This window comes from Seriola dumerili, unplaced genomic scaffold, assembly GCF_002260705.1.
Source record: "Seriola dumerili isolate Sdu_G_001 unplaced genomic scaffold, Sdu_1.0 BDQW01000301.1, whole genome shotgun sequence".
Taxonomy (NCBI): Eukaryota; Metazoa; Chordata; class Actinopteri; order Carangiformes; family Carangidae; genus Seriola; species Seriola dumerili.
In genome coordinates this window covers 2,043,773-2,065,150 of record NW_019174556.1, presented here as the reverse complement: position 1 = coordinate 2,065,150, position 21,378 = coordinate 2,043,773, and the positions used below count along the sequence as shown (strand labels likewise).

The following is a 21,378-nucleotide window of genomic DNA, read 5'->3' as shown; positions in this document are numbered from 1 at the left end:
AGTAATATGTAATGTTATGTTTGTCATATCTAACATGACACATGAAAGAATTGCTGAGTCACTTAACACCAGCTGTTTCCTTGCAACTGATTTACACATAACTTGAGTCTTAACTGAAGTATTTACTAGTTTTACTGCTGCAACCCTTATTTACTAAATCCCTAGTCTGATAGTACCAAATAGAGACTAAGAATTCTGGAGGAACTTAATGATGAATTTATGAAAAGCCCAATCCAGAAATCAAGAATAATATGTAATGAATACTGCAGCATAGAGTTAAGACAAACCAACCACAAATCTGTACAGACATATATATATATATATAATTGATCTGTCCACCAAACAATACAAATGCAGGCCTCAGACTGTCAGGAGAATAACGTGTCTGATACGTGTGATGCTCAGCCTTAAAGAAGCATCTAGAGGCCCTGTCCAGAGTAGACATAAATATACATAACCCCCATAATTGAAAACTGCACTGCCACATAGGGACTTGTCTCCATTTGAATATGAATACAGTTCTCATTTCATTTTCTGCTTTTTCAAATTCTGTCAAGCAAAACGATAACCCCAAACCTCACTCACTGCCACCCCTTCAATAGAAATCATTATGCTAGACACTGCTTCTGTCCCTCCCAATGTCCCAGCCCCCTTCACTTTTTCCCTATTTTCCAAATCAGCTGCACTCCACACAATGGCTTGTGGGACTTCACAAAAGCATTTCTTCCACAAAAAAAAAAAAAAAAAAAATCTGCAAATACGTGTTTCTACTGTATATGTGGAAGAAAAGCAAAATAATTCCATGTTTTTCCAACTTAGGGTTTATTATTATGATGGTTGGTTAATGTAGCTATAACATAAGATTAGTGGAAGATTAGTGATAGTGGGCACAAATACGCCATGCCAGAAAACCTCTAAAACAATCACAGAGTCCAATTAGGCCAAGAAAGTGCGAGCGTCAGACACTGTAAACAAGTCCAAGCTTCACCCAACTTCCAATTTGGATGTTCATAGACAGGTGATTTTTCAGTGTTATTACTTCAGTAATTCAACTATCTTTTGTGCTGCAGAGCCTCTTGCTGTGTTTACAGTGGGATGTGGGACGTGACCTATGGCCAGTGCAACTGAGAGGTCGCACACAATGTCAAGTCATGCAGACAGCCCAAAAAGGAACAACAGGAAGGTTTTTGTTGTTGAAAGAAATCGCCTTTGGGCTTGTATTTCCTTAGCACCTTGAACATATTGTATGGGGGCATGCTGTATAAACTTTGTCTGAGTGTTGTTTTAAAAACTGGATGGGTTGTCCCATGCTGTTGTTAAGAGGAGTAGTGGAAAAAGTAATTTTATTTGGTTGAATTTAACAACAATTATGTGTTACAGATGCTGAGAGGACCCTGAGGAACTGTTATACTACAGGTGTGAACTCATAACTCCAATATTCAGTACTGTCAGGCTTTTGTTACAGCCATCGATATTATTTTGTTGAAAATTTAAAGGCGTTTAATTTAGTGAAAAACACATTTGAAACTCAAACCTCAGGCTTTGGACTTGACCTCTGACTTCTGTCTTATTTTGGGACTTCAGTGACAACAATTAATAATTACTCGTGAGTTGAACCACATTTTCCCACCTTTCTAAACACATATACTTCAAATAAATTTAGACTGACTCTTTCTTTCTTTGGAACATGAATGTCAACTTCTAGAGGTTCAATTATTTGTGTTACTACTGTGTGTCTTGAAATTCCATGTGGGATTAACCAATATAGTGGTATTACATAGAAAAGAAAATCATTCATTGATTCATACACAGGAAGTATCTGTTCATTCCCCCTAGAACAAACACATATACTCTATCTGCATTCTTTACATCACTCAACACTTGCTCCTTCACAGTACAGTTGAAGCTGTGACTGACGCATCAGACTGGTGAACCCTGGCTCACTTTTAAATGTTTGTTTTCATGGATGCTTATACGATTGTCTTGTGTTAATTTTAGAAGAGCTGTCAACTTCCTTCACAAATGAAATTAACTTAGATAGAGCAGTGAAGAACAAATGTTCAAACAGCAGACAGTGAGGCAGCAGCACAGCATGAAACGTGGGCATGTCATTTGTACTAGCAGACTGAAAAACCAGGACACCCCACTGAACCAGCGTTAAATAGAATTAGGGGTTGGTGCAAAGGCAGCACAAAAGAACAGGACTGGCAGTAAATTTGCAAACAATATTTTCTACATCACTCACTTTCTTATTTGCAGAGCATGAAAGGCTTTAGATCAGTGAAAAAGCACACTGTTTTCACACAGCCAGATTACATCATGGTCTTTAACTCAAGATTTACAGTCATTTGTTTGATGTTCAATCGTTTGTTTGGGTTTCACATGATTTGCTAAATGAGAAGGGATGTATCAGCAGATCATCCACTAGTGAGTATGTAACTGTGTATATTACCTCCGTGTGGAGAGGCAACGGGAATGGGGAACAGGCAGCCAGTGGTCTTGGCGAGCAAGGAAGGATCATTTTCAAAAGTTTCTCATTGAACTGCTGCAGCTTTTGCTGGATAGTTTTTAGAAGAAGCTCATAACCTTCAGCCAAGACTTATTGGCTATCAGATGCCATTGAGGCTGAAAGTGGGAGAACAACTGCACACATGCCGATGTACACACTGCAGATGCTTTAGTAGGCACCATTACAAGACTTAAAAGACTGAAAAAGGAATAAAGGCAAAAGATGTGGAACTAACAAGATGAAGACATAATGCCGGGAAAGCAAGAGTATGAAAGAGAGCAGTCAATTCCATTGCTGCAAAGGAAGTCTTGACAATGAAAGCTATGCTGATGAGAGGAGAGGCATCATCTGACTTCATCTGAAGTCATCAGACAATGAATGTCTTCTTTTCAACTTGAAAGTGGAAAAGAAAGTATCTCAAGAACACAGTGTTTAACGTTGAGATTATCAAAACATGACTTTAATGAGAACTTAAACTTGACATCTTTCTAATAGGAACACCTTCTCCTTCAAGGAAGTTAGTGTTTTTAGTTGTGTCTGTGTCTGATGAAGCAGACAACTTAAAGCAACAAATTATTTTTTTTTTGTTTCTTTTTAACAAGTAGGACCAATTTGCAGTCTCAAAATTTCTCTGTCCTTTGTTCTTTAGAAATGGAAATCAAAATTTGTTTTCTGTACGAAAGAAACAGAAGAGAAGAACTGGCTCCGGTTAGGATCTGAGATAGCCAGGTTCTGGATCATCGCTGTATGTAGATGTACTTACTGCCTCTGAACACTCCATTATCTCAAAATGACAGCTAAATTGGCCTGTCAACAAAGCTACATTCATCTAAGCAACTTCACTGGTGCATTAGTGCTTCTTCCAAACACAGATCAGGAATATGGGGCATCCCTTCCATTCTGGACGCCACAGGGGAAAATTAGAGAGTTTCCGAGTGCTGCACTATTCAAACATGCAGGCTTGACTATTGGTTGGTTTCCCTTGCCTATCGAAAACCTAGTCAGGCTGCTTAAGTATTTTTATGACTGCCTAAAGTTGAGGTAAAAAAAACAAAAAAAAAAAACAAAAAACAAAACAATCTAAGCCCAGTGCATCAGGGGAACAAAGTCCTACTGAAGAATTGTAGCACAGGATTAATGGTGTGTTATTAATTCAAAGTCAGTTCTTCCTTTGGCTGCTTCAACTTCTCTTGTTGCTCCAGCGTACACAACTGATTTTCACTCATTTATTATAAAATAGGCACCCTAGCTATGCATCCAACTGTTTTTCTTTTTTGTTTCTTTAAATCACTCCAGTCAATAATTTTGCTTAAGTCCTTTAACATATCACACATCAAATTATAATAGTTTTGTCTTTGGGTACCCCATCAAAGCACGTTTGTAGGTTTTAGCTGAATGTGAATAGCTTTCCTGTGTATCTAAAGAATTATCTTCAGTACTTAAGCAGGTAACTCAAGTCAGCCAACTCTGAACTGAACTGCTCTTAAAACTCTTGTGAATTAAATTTCTTGAATGTGTGTCTGGTAAATCCCTGAGGCAATGCCACTATCTCCATTTCAGGCTGTGGAGGACTCATCCCTGAGAGACTGTACACCCCCTCAATGCCTCAGGTTTTTCAGTCTATAAGAAAAACAACAAAAAAAAAAAAACACACTGTCTTGTGTAAATTAACGCTTGTGGGATACTTACCTAAGCATAATTAAAAAAGTTGCCAAATGTACGCTATAAAGTTTCACTGTCCAATTCTGTATGCAATACAAATGCATATGTCACAGTACAGAACAACTGGCAGCTTAAGTCATAACAGATCTGGTCACATATTTAATCATATTATATTACATATACCGTATTTTGGTTCTCCTATAATGTTTATACCAGTGAATATTTGTAGAATTTTGTCTAGAGGATGGAAGCTCCTTTGTATTTCCACAGTCAGACTTTGAGGTGGGGAGCTTTAGCTTAGCGACACAGACTGAAAATCAGACAAGCAGCTCATTTACAATTTTTTGCTTGGGTTTTGTCTCAAATCCAGCAGGAATTCCCTGCCAGACATATCCCTTAGCAGAAAAACTATAGCCTCTATAACAGCACTCTGAGTAAATTTGTATGTGAGTCCATGTCCATATTATTATTCAGAGTAGTGCAAGAACATGTGTGGGAGGAAATGGTGCATTTCAAAAAGTCATCAAAACCTTTTGCAAAGAACTGTAGCTTTGTGTGACTAGCAAGGACAGTCATATTGGCCTTAAGCAGGGATACTGTCCTCTAGCCTGCTGCATACAGTACATGTACTGTACGTGCAAAGGCCAGCATGCCCCCGCATCCCTGAGATTGAATAGAGATGAGTGGGCAAGCTGGCATGTGAGGCTCCTACAGAGGAGACCTTGACTGCAAGGCAAGCTACCTTAAAAAAAAAAAAAAAAAAAAAGTAATTTGCTGTGCCCACTCAGAAATCAACTCCCAAGAGTTTTATGCTGAGAGGTCTGAAGATGCAGTGAGGTAATTCACTTTGGTTGCTGTTGCCATTTAATTTAAGGTGGCTGTCCATATATGGAGAGAGAGGTTAGAATATATTCTAACCACTCTGTTAATCATCATTCCTTCCTTCTAACTGTGAGTGTGTGTGCCAAGAAAAACAGTGTGAATTTTGCTTCTAACATGAAATACTAACAGAGATAAACTGAACAAACCTCGAATGGGAATATTTGAGAGTGTATTGTTGTGATAAACCATCTGATGAATCATGATATCATAAATGCCTAGTACTTTCACTATGTTGTGTGCATCGTGGATACATGTGAATTCAAACTATGAAAGTGCCATGGCATGGCAAAACACCAGTCAGTCTACTGTAACAAGACTAAATCTATAACTGGAGATACACAAGAAGAGTTGAGTAATTCCTGAAAGCTGCAAATTGAGGGTTTATAGAAAAGAAGAACATCACAATGGACCTAAGGCTCTAAACTCTGACTGTAACAAGTATGGATCTCTGAATCCTGTTCACCAATGACCCCTCCCACTGTCCTTCTGCCTCCTCCACAGTTCGTCCATGCCTTATTACCATCAAGACAAGCTAGGCAGTGGCTAATTACTGTACACCAACAAACAAACCAATACTTCTCTATCTCCCTGGTCATGTCCCATTACTTCAGCTTCGTCCCCCAGTTCATATTTCTCTTGACAGGTGCATCTGTCCATGGAGAATGAGGCAGTGCTGTAATCGGCAGGCAGAGGATATCGTAATTAAGAGGTGCACCTCTGGGCTACCACGTGGCTTAGCCAAGGTGAAAATGACGGCGGGAGTGGAGTTTTATTGAACACAACAGGGTTCCCGTCAATAACCCTGACACTTGGCGTTGTGTTCGATTCGTTTATTAATGCTTGGGGTCCGTGTGCATCTGTACATGATTGTGCATCTGTGCATGTTTATGTCTGGCCTTCCCCGGCAAGTATCAGTGGGCGCGAGGATCAGGATGTACGCTTTCCTTTCTGCCAGTCTCTCACAAGCAACTTCAGAATGTGTTGAACACCCACATGTTCAAGCGCCGAATCAATGTGAGACAAGGAGAGAGAAAAATCCAGGGAAGGAGAGACAATGCGGGATAAAGTGGCAGACGCTGTGTGTGCATGTGTGTGTGTGTCTGAGCACGTGCGTCGGTGCAGGAGAGGAAGAGGAAAGTGGGAGAGAAATAAGAGAGAGCCTGAAATGAGACAGCACGGATAGGAGTGCACAGATTGATATAGCAATTACCAAGAAAGCTATCCCTCAGTTAGGAATACATCTACATACATTAGATGCAGGTTGCTCCCCAGCCACTGTTTCTCTGAGGTTGGCTCAGCAGCAACTCATACACAAACGGAGCACGCAAAAAGGTCATCACTGGGCAGTTACTGCATATACACTAACAATGAAGACCCCGTCTATTGTGCATGTTGCTCATAGAACCAGAGGAAGAAATCCATCTTACTGGCAAGGGGAGAATTAACACAAACTCCCACAAAGAAAAACAGAAGTCCATTTTCATATACAGGTACATTAAACCAAAAGAAAGGCTGACAGACACACAGAAAGAGGAAAATCAGCTTTTCCTCACCGGTCCGATGTCTGCGATGTTTATTGGAATTCCCATATTAGCTGTAATTCAAGGAGTCTCTCAGTGCATCATCCCATAAACATAAACACGGCCAGTTACCAGTCATTGCACAGATGGACGCATGCAGCATTCGGAAAGCGACTAAAACTTGGAAGCAATGCTTGCCACAGTGGGATTCAAAGGACTGGCTGTCATGCACATTTTTCATGAGCTAGCAAGTAAATCCGGTTATAGTTAGCCCATAATGTATGCAGAGTGAGGACGGGCATATTCTTGTGCAGTGTGACTACAGGCTTCTGCAATATATGGAGGAGAGTTTTGCATGAAAATACAATGCTGCTACTAAGTGGGCTCAGAGTATGCATGTACGCACGCTACCATTTCAAACACCTCTGCTAGTTTTAAGATACATCAGACAATGAAAACAAAGAGAGAAAGAGAAAGCAAGAGGAAAAGAAGAAGACAGAAAGGTGATGGGGGGGGGGGGGGGGGCGGCTGCAGTAAATACCGACCCAAGCAACAAGGAAGGAAAGGAGGTAGAGGACAAGCAGATGGAAATACATGGTAAAATGATCCAGTGCGACTTGGATCTCTGCCGCAGGCTCAAAGGTATGCTCTGCCAGTGTATGCACGTCTGCACAGTGTGTGAATGAGATGTGTTTCTGTGTGTGCCTGTGCTCGTGTGTGTGTGTGTGTGTGTGTGTGTGTGTGTGTGTGTGTGTGTGTGTGTAAACAGTACATACACAGCCACTGAGCACTGTCCACAGTGTTCTTATGTCAGGTAGCTGTAGGTATCCGCTGTGATGACACAACAGGACTGGGACAGGGAATAGCATGGCACAGGCCTGCTAACTGTCATCCTCTCTTTGCGGGCATGTGGAGGAGAAGAAAAAGCAATACTATCCAGTAGATGAGGGCTGAGGGGTCAAATTGGCAAGGCTGTATCTAGTGAACTCTAATACTGAATTTGACAAAGCTCAATTCAGGGACCTGCATACTTCAAAACATCTCAGCATCAGAAGATAGCTTCCATTTCATTAATGGTACAAAACCATACAGGGTGATGCAGACTCTTGCTCTGAACAGAAAATGAGCCAGACTGAAAATCTCTGTTTCTAAGGACTTGCAGGAAAAAAGGATAAAAATGGATATGATAGAGAGAGGGGTGGGGAGTGAGAGAGGGAAAGGATGGACAAGTGATGAAAGTAATTAAACACTGCCATCTGCTGGTCATGGTATGAACATAATCTATGCTTCGAGTCTGAGGCTAATGCATTTGAACAGATGCACCTTTGACCACCTGTTTGCATTGATTCATCGAAAAGTAGATGTGACACACAAAGGACACAGTGCTGGGTCGAACTTGACATAATAATATGAAAAAACCTCCAAATTCAAACAATGCAGTCAGTCACATAGCCCTGTCCAGAAAGAGGCTAATTTAATTTGCTGGTTGAGAGAGAAGGAGCGCTAAGGACAAGGCAATCATTTTGATGCAATCACAATTATATTAAAAGACACCATCTCTGTCTTTTCCTCACTTTTCCTGGCTCATCTAATCGAAGGCAGCAGCAGAGGAATAAAAGGAAGACCTTCTGTAAGTCATACTTGTTCTGGCAGGGTTTTCCTAGCTGAGTTACATTACCTGAGTCATAGTGTATCTTGTATTTCTTCACACTGAAAAAGATCTTTGTGGGAAGTACTTACTTTGTTGCTGTTCACAAGATGATGCCTTTATGTGTGACACTTCAAATAAGTGTGAGAGAGCAGGTGAGACTAACAGAGTCACAATTTGAAAAGGCTGTATCAGGTGCTTCTTGCTTTTGACTGTACAAAGATAAGGAGGCTCAAAGCGGGAGAATGACAGTAGAGCAAAGAGATATTTTTTGCATATTAAAATGTGCATGGCAGTTACAAGGTGAAAGGCGGAGAGTTGCAGTCTGTCTGCTTCCTGCCTGCATATAAATGCTCATAGATAGTGACCAGTCCTCCTCTTATCCTCCTACAGCTTACATGAGGAAGGCATATAACCTGCATGATGAAAACTCATGTTAATATTTGCTACAATTAATTCATAAATCTACTGTCTATGTAAATCTAGGTTTTTTTTTAAATGTAATAGTCACCACACTGTGTATGTGCTGTGACCTAAAAATCTATGCCTGTGTTGTGGCACAGTGTGTCTTTACCCACATACCCGTTGGGGCTTGACTCCATCTGTCCTCCCACTGAGCTCAGATCCCCAAATAAAGACTTTCATTTCAACATGACAGGGCTTTTCCTGCATAGAGAATTTAAAGGTGGCTATCCACAAATTCAGTGCCACCTTCACCAAGACCTGACCATGTCCGCAATAATAAAACATATTTCAAGACTGCATTGACTGTGTTAAATCTGTCACTGCCAACTGTTATTGCAACAACTGAATCAGTCCAGTTTGGTGCATAGAGTACTGCTGCTACTTCACCAGCAGCTATGTCCTAAAAATGACAGAACCAAAGATTGAATCCAATGTTTATTGTTTAAAGGTCTTTAAAACAGTGACTCAGTTCTTTAAATCAAAACAGGTCTAAAAACAAAATTACTGTCATTATCTTTGCTATAGCTACTGCTTCATATAGGTATGGTAGGGTTTCATACATGTGTTTAGGGCTTGTTATTAATTTTATTTTCCTATTTTGAAAAGAAAAATGAATCAAGGTTCGGGAGGACAGGGATGAGGTGTGACCTTTGCCTCATTACAAGCTAAGGAAAGATCTGAATAAGATTAACATTACTTCATATGATCCAAACCACAAACCAAATATTAACTGCTCATTTTTTAGGTAAAACATCCTTAACGTGTACAGAGCATTCGGAAAAGCAAAACCTCTACAATGCAGAACTCTTAAAAGGTACTATATGTAACAACGGTGGCTGTTCAGTGAACTGCAGTCAACATCCTACTGCTTGCAAGTGTGCTCACACTCTGTAAGTAGGTGTGAGAGAGGTGTTGGTGGACATTTTTAAGCTAATGTTAACTAGTGTTGGACACTGTTGGCACAGTGGACAATCAGAAGAGAGGCATTGAGGCAAGGTACTCGGCAGTGAAGGATAAACATTTCAATCCATTCACAATGTCTCCACAACGTGAGAACAGTCAGTAAATATAGATTTTTTTTTTAAAAAAGCAATTAATACATGTAAACTGTTTCACATTCTTACATATTGTTCCTTTAATAGGTAAAAGGCAGACGGGGCTCATGTTGCCTCTTTGTTATATGCCAAACAGTGCTGGAAATGAGTGAATTCGAACTGACGCTGACCTCCCTTTTTTCTCTTAATAGAAAAGATCTTGTACCTCAGTGCTCCAAGTTGACTCATTCCAAACTAATTCTGGGTGTCAGTAAAAAAAAAGTATAGATGAGGTCATCCCTTCTTTCTTGTCTTATTCATGCTGCCCTTTCACTCTAACTATTGACCCGCATCTGTGCCCAGCATTTAAAAATCTCGTCTAACCTTTGGTGTCACAGACTGTACATTGTTCAGGAGCAATTGAGGCAATGTGCTCAACATCCTTGCCATTTCCATTTTAGTGGCATATGAGCCACAACAACCCTTCAAACACATAAAGAGTCCTTCAGATGTTTTCTCCCCTAAATACAGATGAAAAGGAATCTACATAGTAGGCACGCCATATTCTCACTGATTTTGCTGTGTTGCTTTTACAGATGATTTCACATACTTGGCATTGAGATGGAGGAGATAAAACGTACTCTGTGTTCTTTTCTACCCGAAAAGGGTAGATAACTTGTTTACAGTCTGATCGAGATCACACATTCAAGTAAGTGTGAGACTGATCTAAATCACTGTGTCCTTTTAGTCATACATCTGCATTTCTGTGTGACTAAATGTCCTCTAATGCCTGCGTGAAAGAGGATGTGGGAAATGATGACGTCTGTTTGGCAGGGAGAACAACTTGTCCATCCTCTCCATTAATAAAATGAGCACTATAATACTTCAGCTAGTTAACAAAAGAAGTCAAAAATCTGAAAAGAACTCCAATAATAAGCTTTCTTTTTTTCTCTTTTTTTTTTAGACTTTGTCTATCTGAGTCTGTACTGTAGTCAGGTCTGCCATCCATGCGTCCAACCATAGCCGAAAAGTCAAAGGATGAGAAACAGATCAAAGCTGACTTAGGACAGGGAGTAGCACCCCAAAACAGATAAAAGCAATCATCCAACTCTGCAGCATCTAGAGGAACTCCATTACTGAAAACAAAGCAAGCGTGCATGTGTGTTTGTGAGGATGGAAGGAGAGGGAGACAGAAAGAAATTTGGAAAATATTAGGAAAATAGAGCTGCAGCTCATCCCATACACACACACAAAAAAATATATCTAGTACTATTGTGTGTATGGGTACATGTGTTTTATCACCAAACACAACCCCATATAAAAGGACATGTAACAACACATAGCACAGTCATGCACAGACAAAAAAATCTGCAAGTCCCGTGCCTCATAGCTTAGTATATCAGGTCATTACTATTCTGAAAGGATCTGACCGTAGTCTGTGTCTCTGTGGTAAGTTAAGAATTAAACATGCACCAGCTTCAGGCAAGCACAGAGGGCTAAGCAAAGGGTAATTTGTCTCATTGAGCTGCTGCCTGTCTGCCTGTCTGCCGAATGGAATCAAATTATGCAGGTCTTTTGCTTTTCTAAAAGCCGTACTTACATAAAAACAAAGTTGATGTGATTACTATAGGCCACGGCCTAATGCTTAAAAACTGGATAGCAGGTTCAAAAGAAACTAGAATGTAGTTCTTTCCAACAGAACTAGATAGTTTTTAGTTATTCTTCTATGTCAGTTTCTATGTTTCACCCCACAGGTCAGACATTTCTCCTGACAGCAGCAACAGCATTTAGTCAAAATATAAGATACTTGCAATTTCCAAATATTGCCACAAGGGGTCACTCACATACTAGCAACTAGCAACCTTGTGGATAGAAAACATCAAGAACACTGTGACACGCAACATATTTTTCATAGACTTACCATAACAAAGAGCATATGGCAAAAGGAGAAAAAATCTCTCTACGAAAATAAAAGTATCTGGGAAGTCTATATCAAGGGTTGTAAGTATTATGGTTAATGTGTAACATTTTTGCTTTCAGCAGCTTATTACAGAAAGTGTTTGAAACCCATGATCAAAATAGTTACATTTTCTGTCATTGTGTTACTTATGGATGGAATTATAGTGAAAAGAAATTATTATTTTTTGCTGGGAACCCCCAGGAACCCTGCTCAAGGAACCATAGAGGTCCCCAGATCCCACTTTGAGAACCACTGATCTAGAGTATATCACGTCTTTATAAGTGTATAAACACAGAGGTTGTGTCTTTTTACTATTTCTGCATAAGTGTGTCACTGATCAAGGCGTTGCATACATTAGTGTAATTGACAATATTTATGTAAATAAATAAAAATGATGGTTAGTTTGTGAAGAATTCACAGTCTTTTCATACAATATCAGTTTTCAGGCTGTACCACACATATGTGCCTGATTTAGCCCATACTAAAACAATCTTTCTGCTGCCGAGCTCCTATCATTGGGAGATTAAATAAATCAACAACTTCTACTTCATCATATTTGAGAGTTTGCTTCCACAACTTATCCATTGTTTCCCATGAGAATTCTGTAATCCAAACTTAGGCTATTCAAAAATGTTTGTAATTAAACGCAACATTGTAGTCAAGTTACAGTCTAAACTGTAATGAGTTTAAAAATGTGTGTAACATTAAACAGCTATGTCCCCTAATTAGTGAAACTTCAAAATCTCTTCATATGTAAATACGTAAATATGTAAATACATACAACAATGACTTAAAGTAGAATATTCACACAGCACTGCGTGGCAGCTCAACAACAGAAGCATCAAGTAAATGGGAGAAATATAGACTAGAAAAACTGCAAAACACAATCAAGTCTATTGCTGTTGCAGAAATGGGTAAATGGGTTCTCTCCCCTGGAACTGCCATCCGTACTCTTACTATTCCTGTATCAGCCCTATTTATTTTAGCCTCCATCTCCTGCCACTCTCCATCTGGCCACCAGATGTCCTCAGACTTTCCCCCCTACCCAAGTCACCCGACTGCCAGATCCCCCTGCTCTCCTGTCTCCTATTTGAAATCATCTGAGCTTCCCTGCCCTTTCACACCGATGTTCCCAGTTTCCTCATTATCCTAGCCCCTACTTTCGACCAGCTGTGTGTCAGATCGCCTGCCTATTTCTCCATGTGTTTCCCCATGTGCCTGCTACCTGCTTGTAGTAACCTGTTGTCTGTACCTGCCCGCCAGACTGCCCACTTCCCTGACAGCTTGTCCACCCATCTGTCTGTAAGCCTGGTTTTCTTCAGTGGAAGACAAGTACATGCAGGTAGCAGGCACATGGGGATACATGTGACAGGAATAGTAAGAGTAGCGATGGTAGGTCCAGGAGAGAAAACAAGAGAGCCCAGAGATAAATCATGACAGGAATGGCCGACTGGTGTAATATATAAATAACAAGATTGCAAAATAGTCTAGAGCAAACAGTGCACAATACTAAATGTGCTATCAAACTAAATGTCACCAGGGTGCATTGAGTATGCTTTCTAATGATAGAATATAGCATTGCCACTCTAGGGCTGTAATAAAATGTAATATTCATTAAGTTAGTCATAATGTTCCTCAGGTCTGTAGAGCTTGATAAAGCATGTGCTACACTGAACAAATCACAATTAGCAATTCTTTGAAAAATCTTCAGTACAGGCTAAAACTAAATGTCTTAAGCAGTAAAGAGTATTTTCATTGACAATAAAGTGAAGTAGTTAACTGCTTGCATTTGTTGGAAGCCACGGCAACGTCCTGGGAAATCACCATTCTTCATTCATCTTCTCCATGTTAATTAATATTCATATCTATATTTTTTGTTTTTATAAACTCTCCAGATTATTACTGATGTATTTTCTTCATTACACCTTATCTACAAATCACTTCCCTTCATTGACTCAGCTGCAGAGCAGCCACCCCATACCGTTCTCCTCTATGTAACTCATGCTTTATCTAAAAACTCACATTTTAGCATCTTTAGCTGACCATCTGAGCAGTGAAAACATGGCATTTCCACACAGTCAGAAAAAGTAAAAATGTCTTGGTCTCAGTTATGATATCCTATTGAACCACGGAGTGTCTTTCCTGCCGGCAGCAGCAGCAGCAGCTGAAAGTGGCCAACAGCAACAAGTGGCGCCACCCTGCCTGGTGCTGCCCAGCGTTGAGCTGCCCTCCGTTCCCATCACCTGTGTCTACTTCCATCATAGACTTGGTCTGTAAAGTTTACAATCTACCACACTGCTGTTCCTGCATTTCTCTGTGTACTGTGAGGCATTGACTCATTGACTCTTAGAGCCCTACTAGAAAAAAGGAAAAAGTTCAACCTTCATTTAAATTTGCTCCTTAAGTGGAAGCTAATTGTCTAAAACCTATATGCTCATATGTTCAATCGTGGCCCTGTCAGTCATTACACAAGCTGAAGGGTAAATTATGCCTGAGAAAATTTGATACATGAATCAAAGTACTGCTTTTACGCTCAAACACTGATTCTTGATTTTCTATCCTGCCAGACAATTTCTGCACTCACACGTTTAAATGAGGCTGTTTGAAATGAAAAATGGCAACAGATCCTGATCCAACATCCAGAACCATCTTCATATCCTCAAGACATGACCACCTAAACGCCAAAATTGCAATAGTTCACTCTCAATGCATAACCACTAGATGGCAGCAGAGAATCATATTAACGGAGAAAACTGTTGCTCAGTTTGTTGTGTCCTGTAAATCTAAATAAAGACAAGGCAAGGAGCAAAGTGCAGAAAAGTAGTTATTGATTAAATATAAAGAAAAAAACATACTCTGACCCTATAACCACACACACAAAGATCAGTGTGTGTGTGTGTGTGTGTGTGTGTGCGTGTATGCATATAAGTGAGATAGAGGGACAGAGAAAAATAAGTAATACGTGAATCCATTATTGTCGCACTAAAAGTGAATGTTTCTTTGGATATTAAATGTCTCAGGGTGAAAGCCCATGTAGATGCAGCAACAATGGCAGCCTTCACAATGCGTTGCAGATAAGAACTCCTACTGGCGTATAGTGTGTTGCTAATAATGTGTAATGAAAGCATCTCAGTAGATGGCAGAAATGCTTCCATGCACACAAAGGGGTACAATAAAAAATTAGATAAGCGTGATAGCTTGACTTCAGTTTATGTGTGTGTCTTTGTTATAACCTGAAAAGCACCTGACAGAGGGAAATCTCGCCATCTTAGATATCAGACTGGGAAATGTCAGATAATATTGATGCACCTAGAGTACACCAGGTTAGACTGTTCTCACTGTTATGTAAAAGTACCGGGTGCTATAATGTATTCATGCAGCACATGAGTCACATGTGAAAAAAAAAAAAGCTGTTACTGCAGGAGTCTTTGTCTCCAGGATACATCAGAGTCTGAATATGTATAGTACATTCTATGCTAAGCGTAGTATTTGAAAGAGGAACAGAATCCTTGCTGACTTACATCAAATTCGTTCAGGGCAGCGGCCAGTTCTCCAATGCCAGCATGGCCATGCTTCTCATCAGTGGGCGAGGTGGCCTGAGCAGCACTGGAAATGCCTCCTATGGCCTCCTGCACCTGCTTGAAGACATAGTCCCGGTTGGCGCGTGTGGCCGCCACATCTGGGTGGCGCAGGAAGGCCTGTGAGGCCGTATACAGCATGGTGGCATTTTTCTTAAGGGCCCCACGTGCAGCTGCCATCTCATCTCGACACTGGGGGTCTTTCAGTTCCTGTGAAGGTGACGAGGGTTCTCAAGTGAGCGCTAAGGGTCAAGTGCTAAGGCACTGTATATCTTACTATATCTACTATATACTGAAAAAATATCTACTATATACTGAAAAACAGTATATTTCTCAAAAAGCTAGAGTAATGCAAGAGTATTTATTTCATACAAAATATGGAACATTTTGATATTACCATTATTTCACAATAAAGAAAAACAAAGAACAAACTGATCCCAGTACAAGACATTTCCTGTAAAAACATAAGTTAACGTCCCATCTGATGGATTGGTATTGTTCCAACAGAACAAAGTTAGGGCAGTGTCAGCAGTTCAGCAGCCCTGGAGCTGGATGGGATTCAGTGTCGTGCCCTGGGACATTTCAGCAGGGTGGATGCTTGCCAACATGACACTTGTAGAAAAAATCTTCTAAAAGTTTTGTGTTATACCAGGGGGTATATTAGAAAAACACTTTTATGCGTTATCCTCCTGGGTCAAATAAGCACTGATGTGGTTATTTTGGTGATTTACAGTAATATGAGTGATTTCAAATGCTATTGAAAGACAGTAACTGTGTTTTTTTTTTGCGGTACATTTTAAAACTAAAACTGACCATATACAGTAATAATCAGTACCATTTATGTTTTGCTAAAATACGAAGTACACTTTCTATTGCCTATCTGCTGTAACTAATATTATATAATATCAATATACTGTATATGAAAGAAACCACTCACTAATGATAATGTCATAATGTCTCCTTTTGAAAGTGCATGACCCCATAAATATTACTACTAACATTGATTGATAAATAGGCTCCTCCTACTATAGAAAAATGTTTCATCTTGTTTAATCACATCACAGTAGCAGTGTGTGTGTCTCTATGAAAGCTAGCCTACGCTCTTTATGCAAAGCAGATACAACTGCATATCATTATGGAGTCAGTGTATGACACAAAACAACTCTTGCTAGTCACTCAGTCTTGTCTTGTCAATCAGGATTCTCCATGTACGAGTTGATTGTGGCTACATGCCAACACACTTAGTTCCCAAGAAAGTTTGTTAAAACCCTCTTATATTATGGCTTAGACTCTGACATTATTACACCATTTATCTCTGTAGGAGCTATTCCCCAGGGGATCTCCCTGCATCACATGAGTTAGGAGTAGTTTCCCTTTTCTGAAAAAGACAGTTACCTGCTGTCTGCGGGCTGCCACGTAGTTAAGCTTCACCATCTCCTTCCCAAACTCCTTGAAGCGGTTGGCCAGGTCTTGCTCATTGGTCGCATTCTTTACCCCCTCCAGGGCCTCCTCCACCTGTCACACACACACACACACTCACATAAATACTGAATCTTCTCCTTTAGGTCAAGACCTATGTATTTCAATTAGGTAATAAACCCTAAACCATAAAGGTTACAACAAGTTTTAAAATAAACCACTAATACAACACGTTTTTGACACAAGTGAAATCTTTTTACTCCTGTGTAATTACAACCAGATTCAACAAAGACAATAACCGTTTAGCTCTGCAATTTTAATGGTTCTCATTTCAGCACTCTCCATCCATTTTGTGGGTACATTCTGATTCTAAACTCCTTTCTACCCCTAATGAAAGTGCCGCACAAGATGTAATGGAAAAGCGAGAAGAGAGAGAGATAACTTTTAAGTGGCCTTTGATGGCAGGGCTTATACTGGCTTGAGTTAAGCCCCTCTGTGGGCCTCAAGAATGAAGCTGGAAAAAAGGACTCTGAGTGTGTGTGTGTGTGTGTGTGTGTGTGTGTGTTTGTGTGAGAGAGGGACAAAGTGAGCGACTGAAGGTGCACGCAGACGTGAGTTTGTTTCAGATTATACCAATTGCATATCATTCTTTCTAGCATCTCATATTAGCCCTGAGCCACTTCCAAAATAAGGGACTAAGAAACCTAAGTTCTTCAAATAACTGAGTTAGTGGGATGGGAATGTGTAGTTAATCACACCAGGGCAGCAGGGTATATGATATTAATACAGTACAATCAGAAACCAGGATACTCCTCCATGCTTCATCTATATGCTAATGCGTGAAGAGGTTGCATACATTTTTTTTTAACCAGGAAGTCCTTTCGTTCACATCTGGCGGCCTTTAAGTGGAATGTGCATGCAAATCTAAATAATCGCACTTACAATTTTAAGGTGGGCCAGCAGCCTCATGACATCAGCCATGTCAGCGAGGATGAGCAGGCGGGTGACAGCAGAGAGCAAGGCACGGGCTGCCCTCACCATCGTGCCACGTTTCACAGAGGAACATGGGTCATCGGCAAACTCTGACGAGGCAATACGCATCGTCTCTCCTGCAAGAGTGAAGGAAGAAATCAGCAAGCGGAAAAGAGTGCTACAGGAATGAGCACTTCTGGTTCCTCTTTTTTTTTTTTTTTTTTTTTTTATAAATGGGATTTTGGTTCGATGTCTGAAATATGGTCAATGGTTAACAAAAGCTCACAAGTGGCTAAATTAGACTACAGAGGTTGTTGGGGAAGTTAAATGTCATCACACCAAACATGAAAACCAGTCTGCTCATCAGTCCACCTTAACAGCCTCAGCGTGTTAATACTCAAGCTTTTGCAAACTATTACTAACTTTATAAGAGGAAAGGCTTTTGTAGAAGAGGTAAGTGCGCTAAAAACCACAAGTTGGAAGTTTAGTAGTGGTGACACAGAAGTCATGCGCCTGTGTTGTAGTTGGTTAAAGATTAACATTAGCGTTTTACTTCTGGTGATTGTATTTAGACTTCAAAAATCATAAAAAAGTGCTTAAAAAAACATCATAAACTTTTATTGTCACAGACCTGATTTTCAGCAATGATCAAAAAGCCAGTGTAAAAATCCCACTGTCTTTCTGTCGCGGCAACCAGGGTGATGGTAACTTCTGGGTTGGCCTACAAAAACATGTCATCCCTGCAGCACTCTATTTTACCTTAGATCATTGTCTGTGTGTGTGTTTATATGTGTGCATATTGCGTACACCCATGTCATTGTACAGAACATATAGTGAGCTAATGTCGTAGTATAAACACACTGAGATGACTGATTGTTCATTGATCCTGTGTCTGAACTGTATATAATGACCCATGTAAGGTCCACAACCTGACCTTCATTCAGTTCAGAGCTCATAACACTGTGCCGATTGTTAGGAAATGGACAGAATTTGGCTTTAAAGAACCCCCAGTTTAGGGTTAGGGTTGATCAAACCCAGGAACCCACAGAGATTTAAGAAATGAGTGGGTTTATAACCACTTTACAGCCTTACAGAGTGATCACAGCTGGTGAGCTCTTCCACTACATAATTTGCTGCTAAGTGGTTTAGCTATCACCTCCCTTCAACCGTTTCACCTGAAGTCAAGTAAAATTTTAAAAAGCATTAATTATGCCGTGTTGCTCAACAAAACTCATTCCTAACAGCATTGACTCTTAAGACAAACTGCATGAAAACGTTTAGTTATTTTTTAAAAACATGTTTTTCTTCTCTTAAAGTCGCTGTAATTAATTTCTTCAGGGTTTATTTACTGCAATGAAGCTCATACAACTAGTTAACAGGCCTTTTCTAAATAATGATGCAAAATGCTTCCCGCTGTGTCAGTCACTCACTGGCAGCAGGTCAACACTGGCAGTGCCAGCTCTCTTTGCATAAATTGGAAATTTAAGCAAATAAAATTGTTTGTAATGTGGTAATGACTATTACCACTATGGTAACAACTCTAAAACCTAAAAAAAAACCTAACCACAGGAAAATGCAACCAACACAAGCCAGGCACTCAAACTGAAAGAAGCACACACTAAGGCAAATAAGCTCATGAATGCACACTGTCACACAAACACACACACACACACACACAGCTATTGGTAGTGCCATAAGTCTGTCTGGCCCAGTGATGAGCTAGTGAAGAGTGACAGTACAAAGGGCTTGATTACTGAACCCATTCTGTGATCGGAAATCAGCATATATAATCTAATCATGACAAGATAAAGAGGTTTGCGCTGATGAGGTCACGATGACAGAGGTCTGATTAGGTGATGACAGATTTAAGAGTGTTTTACAATTCACAATGACCTAAACTAGGCAGATGATGCCATGTCGCTGGGGACACCTCTAGCTGCTGCTAAAGGTCTTGTAAAATGAAAGGTCCGGTTCAAGTCTGTTGAATACATATGGCACATTTCTGTGCTCATAAGTTTAATATTACTAATATAAAATGGTTTTACTTTATGACCTGACATGTAATTATATTCAACCTGGCAAAAAAGTGAAGTGTTAAGACAGAATGAAGAGAGTGCCGCATCAGCATTCCACTTGTGTGCTGAAGAGCTTTTGAGCATGCCCATCTTTTCATAATGGCAGTAAAAGGTTCGGAGATGTGGAGTATTAACTTTCATATCATATTCTAGCGTTTGATTCACAGAGTTTGATTCACTGAATTTTTCATAGGGCGGAGCCTAACCATGAAAAGAATCAGAGAGGGCAGAGGTGAGTATTTTGGACATAAATGTGCACACACAAATGCAGAATTTGTTATATTAAAACAGGCCCTAAAGATAGAATTTCCTCCAGAAACTTGTTTTAAACACATCCTTCTATTGGTTTCGGCTTACATGCCTAACAAGAGGGGAGATTGATCATGTCCTGTTTGAAAGATCCAGTGTGCCAGCGTAGTCAAGCCAGTGTTCAAGAGCAGCAGCGGCCCAGTGGCGCTGACAGGATGACGAATACAGCCACAACACTACCTACACTGAGCTTCATTTGCTCTTTCTGCTGATGTAGTTATTGAACAGGGAATCCAATTCCATTCTGGGGACAAACATTTGATTCACATAAAGATTCATTGACTTGCACTCAGGAACTTTAGAGAGCTACAAACATCTGTGACATTGACCCAGAAAGGTTGAGCACGGTTTGTTGAAGTGAAGAGTTGCATCCATGCTGAAGAGTCAGTGTTGACAGAATTTCCAAATAGTTTCTAATGAGACTGGGTATCTATAATGTCTTAAAATTCAGCAAGGCTCCCCACCATTACAGACAGTCAAAGCTTTAACGATGCATGACTTTAGGGTAAACAACTCCAGAATTAGCCTCATTACATTCATGCGCCAAGTAAAGCCCAAAACTAATGGCTTTTAATCTGTTCTATTTAAAGGATTTGCCTTGCCACTCTTAACTTTGCATTTGTCTAAAGTTTATAGATATTTGACTTATACTGACATTCAGAGCACTTAATACTTTTCCCTAACATTACAATTTCTCAAATCAATTACAGTGCCTATGTAGCTTTTAAGTAAAATCCTTTCACAGAAAATGGGGTCAGCAGGGCCAATCATTTCACTAAGCTGAGATTTGATTCATAAAGATTTTTACAGATACTGTTGAACTTCTGTGATGAGTATATCCCATAAACATAGCATGTACATAGCAAACTGGCAAATACAATAGTCAGCTACAATAATATATACAATACAATATTCTGAAGCTGTAGTTAATGAATACCTTAACATGACTTTATTCAGGTTTTATATTTAAGAGTCATAATGTCTCGACCATTTCAGCATGTTGCTTTTGTTTATTAGATATACAGTACATAGTGAATAGAGATTAAAAGGTATAAAAATTAAATATCATGATTACAATGACCAAAATTATTATATCATGAGTATTATCGCGGTAATCTGAAAATGTGCTGAAAATGTTCAAAAAGTAACTTTCACCAAGTTTTATCATGGAAATCACAAGTAAATAATTAGCAGCACTTTTTGCTTGCATTTAAACATTTAAAAAAAACATTTCCAACAGATCTTTGTCACAGATGAGGACAAGGGACCAGTAATAGTATATGGTAATCAACCACAGTTAAAGCAATAATAAAAATTTAAGCGGTAATAGTAACCGCCTGGCATT

The 21,378-nt window shown here is 39.7% G+C and overlaps 1 protein-coding gene across 3 annotated transcripts in view; it reads right to left on the bottom strand.

Annotated features, from left to right (window-relative positions):
• Positions 1-21,378, bottom strand: part of ctnna2 (catenin alpha 2) — a 314,274-nt gene that overhangs the window by 240,074 nt on the left and 52,822 nt on the right. For 2 of the 3 annotated variants that reach the window (XM_022758453.1, XM_022758454.1), the window contains exons 4-6: positions 17,620-17,786; positions 16,654-16,773; positions 15,202-15,468 (exon numbers count right to left, since the gene is read on the bottom strand). In XM_022758453.1, coding sequence (XP_022614174.1) covers positions 15,202-15,468; positions 16,654-16,773; positions 17,620-17,786 — 554 coding nt within the window. Of the gene's footprint in view, positions 1-8,313; positions 8,388-15,201; positions 15,469-16,653; positions 16,774-17,619; positions 17,787-21,378 lie in introns of those variants that run through there. The other variant, XM_022758455.1, reaches the window with a different exon arrangement.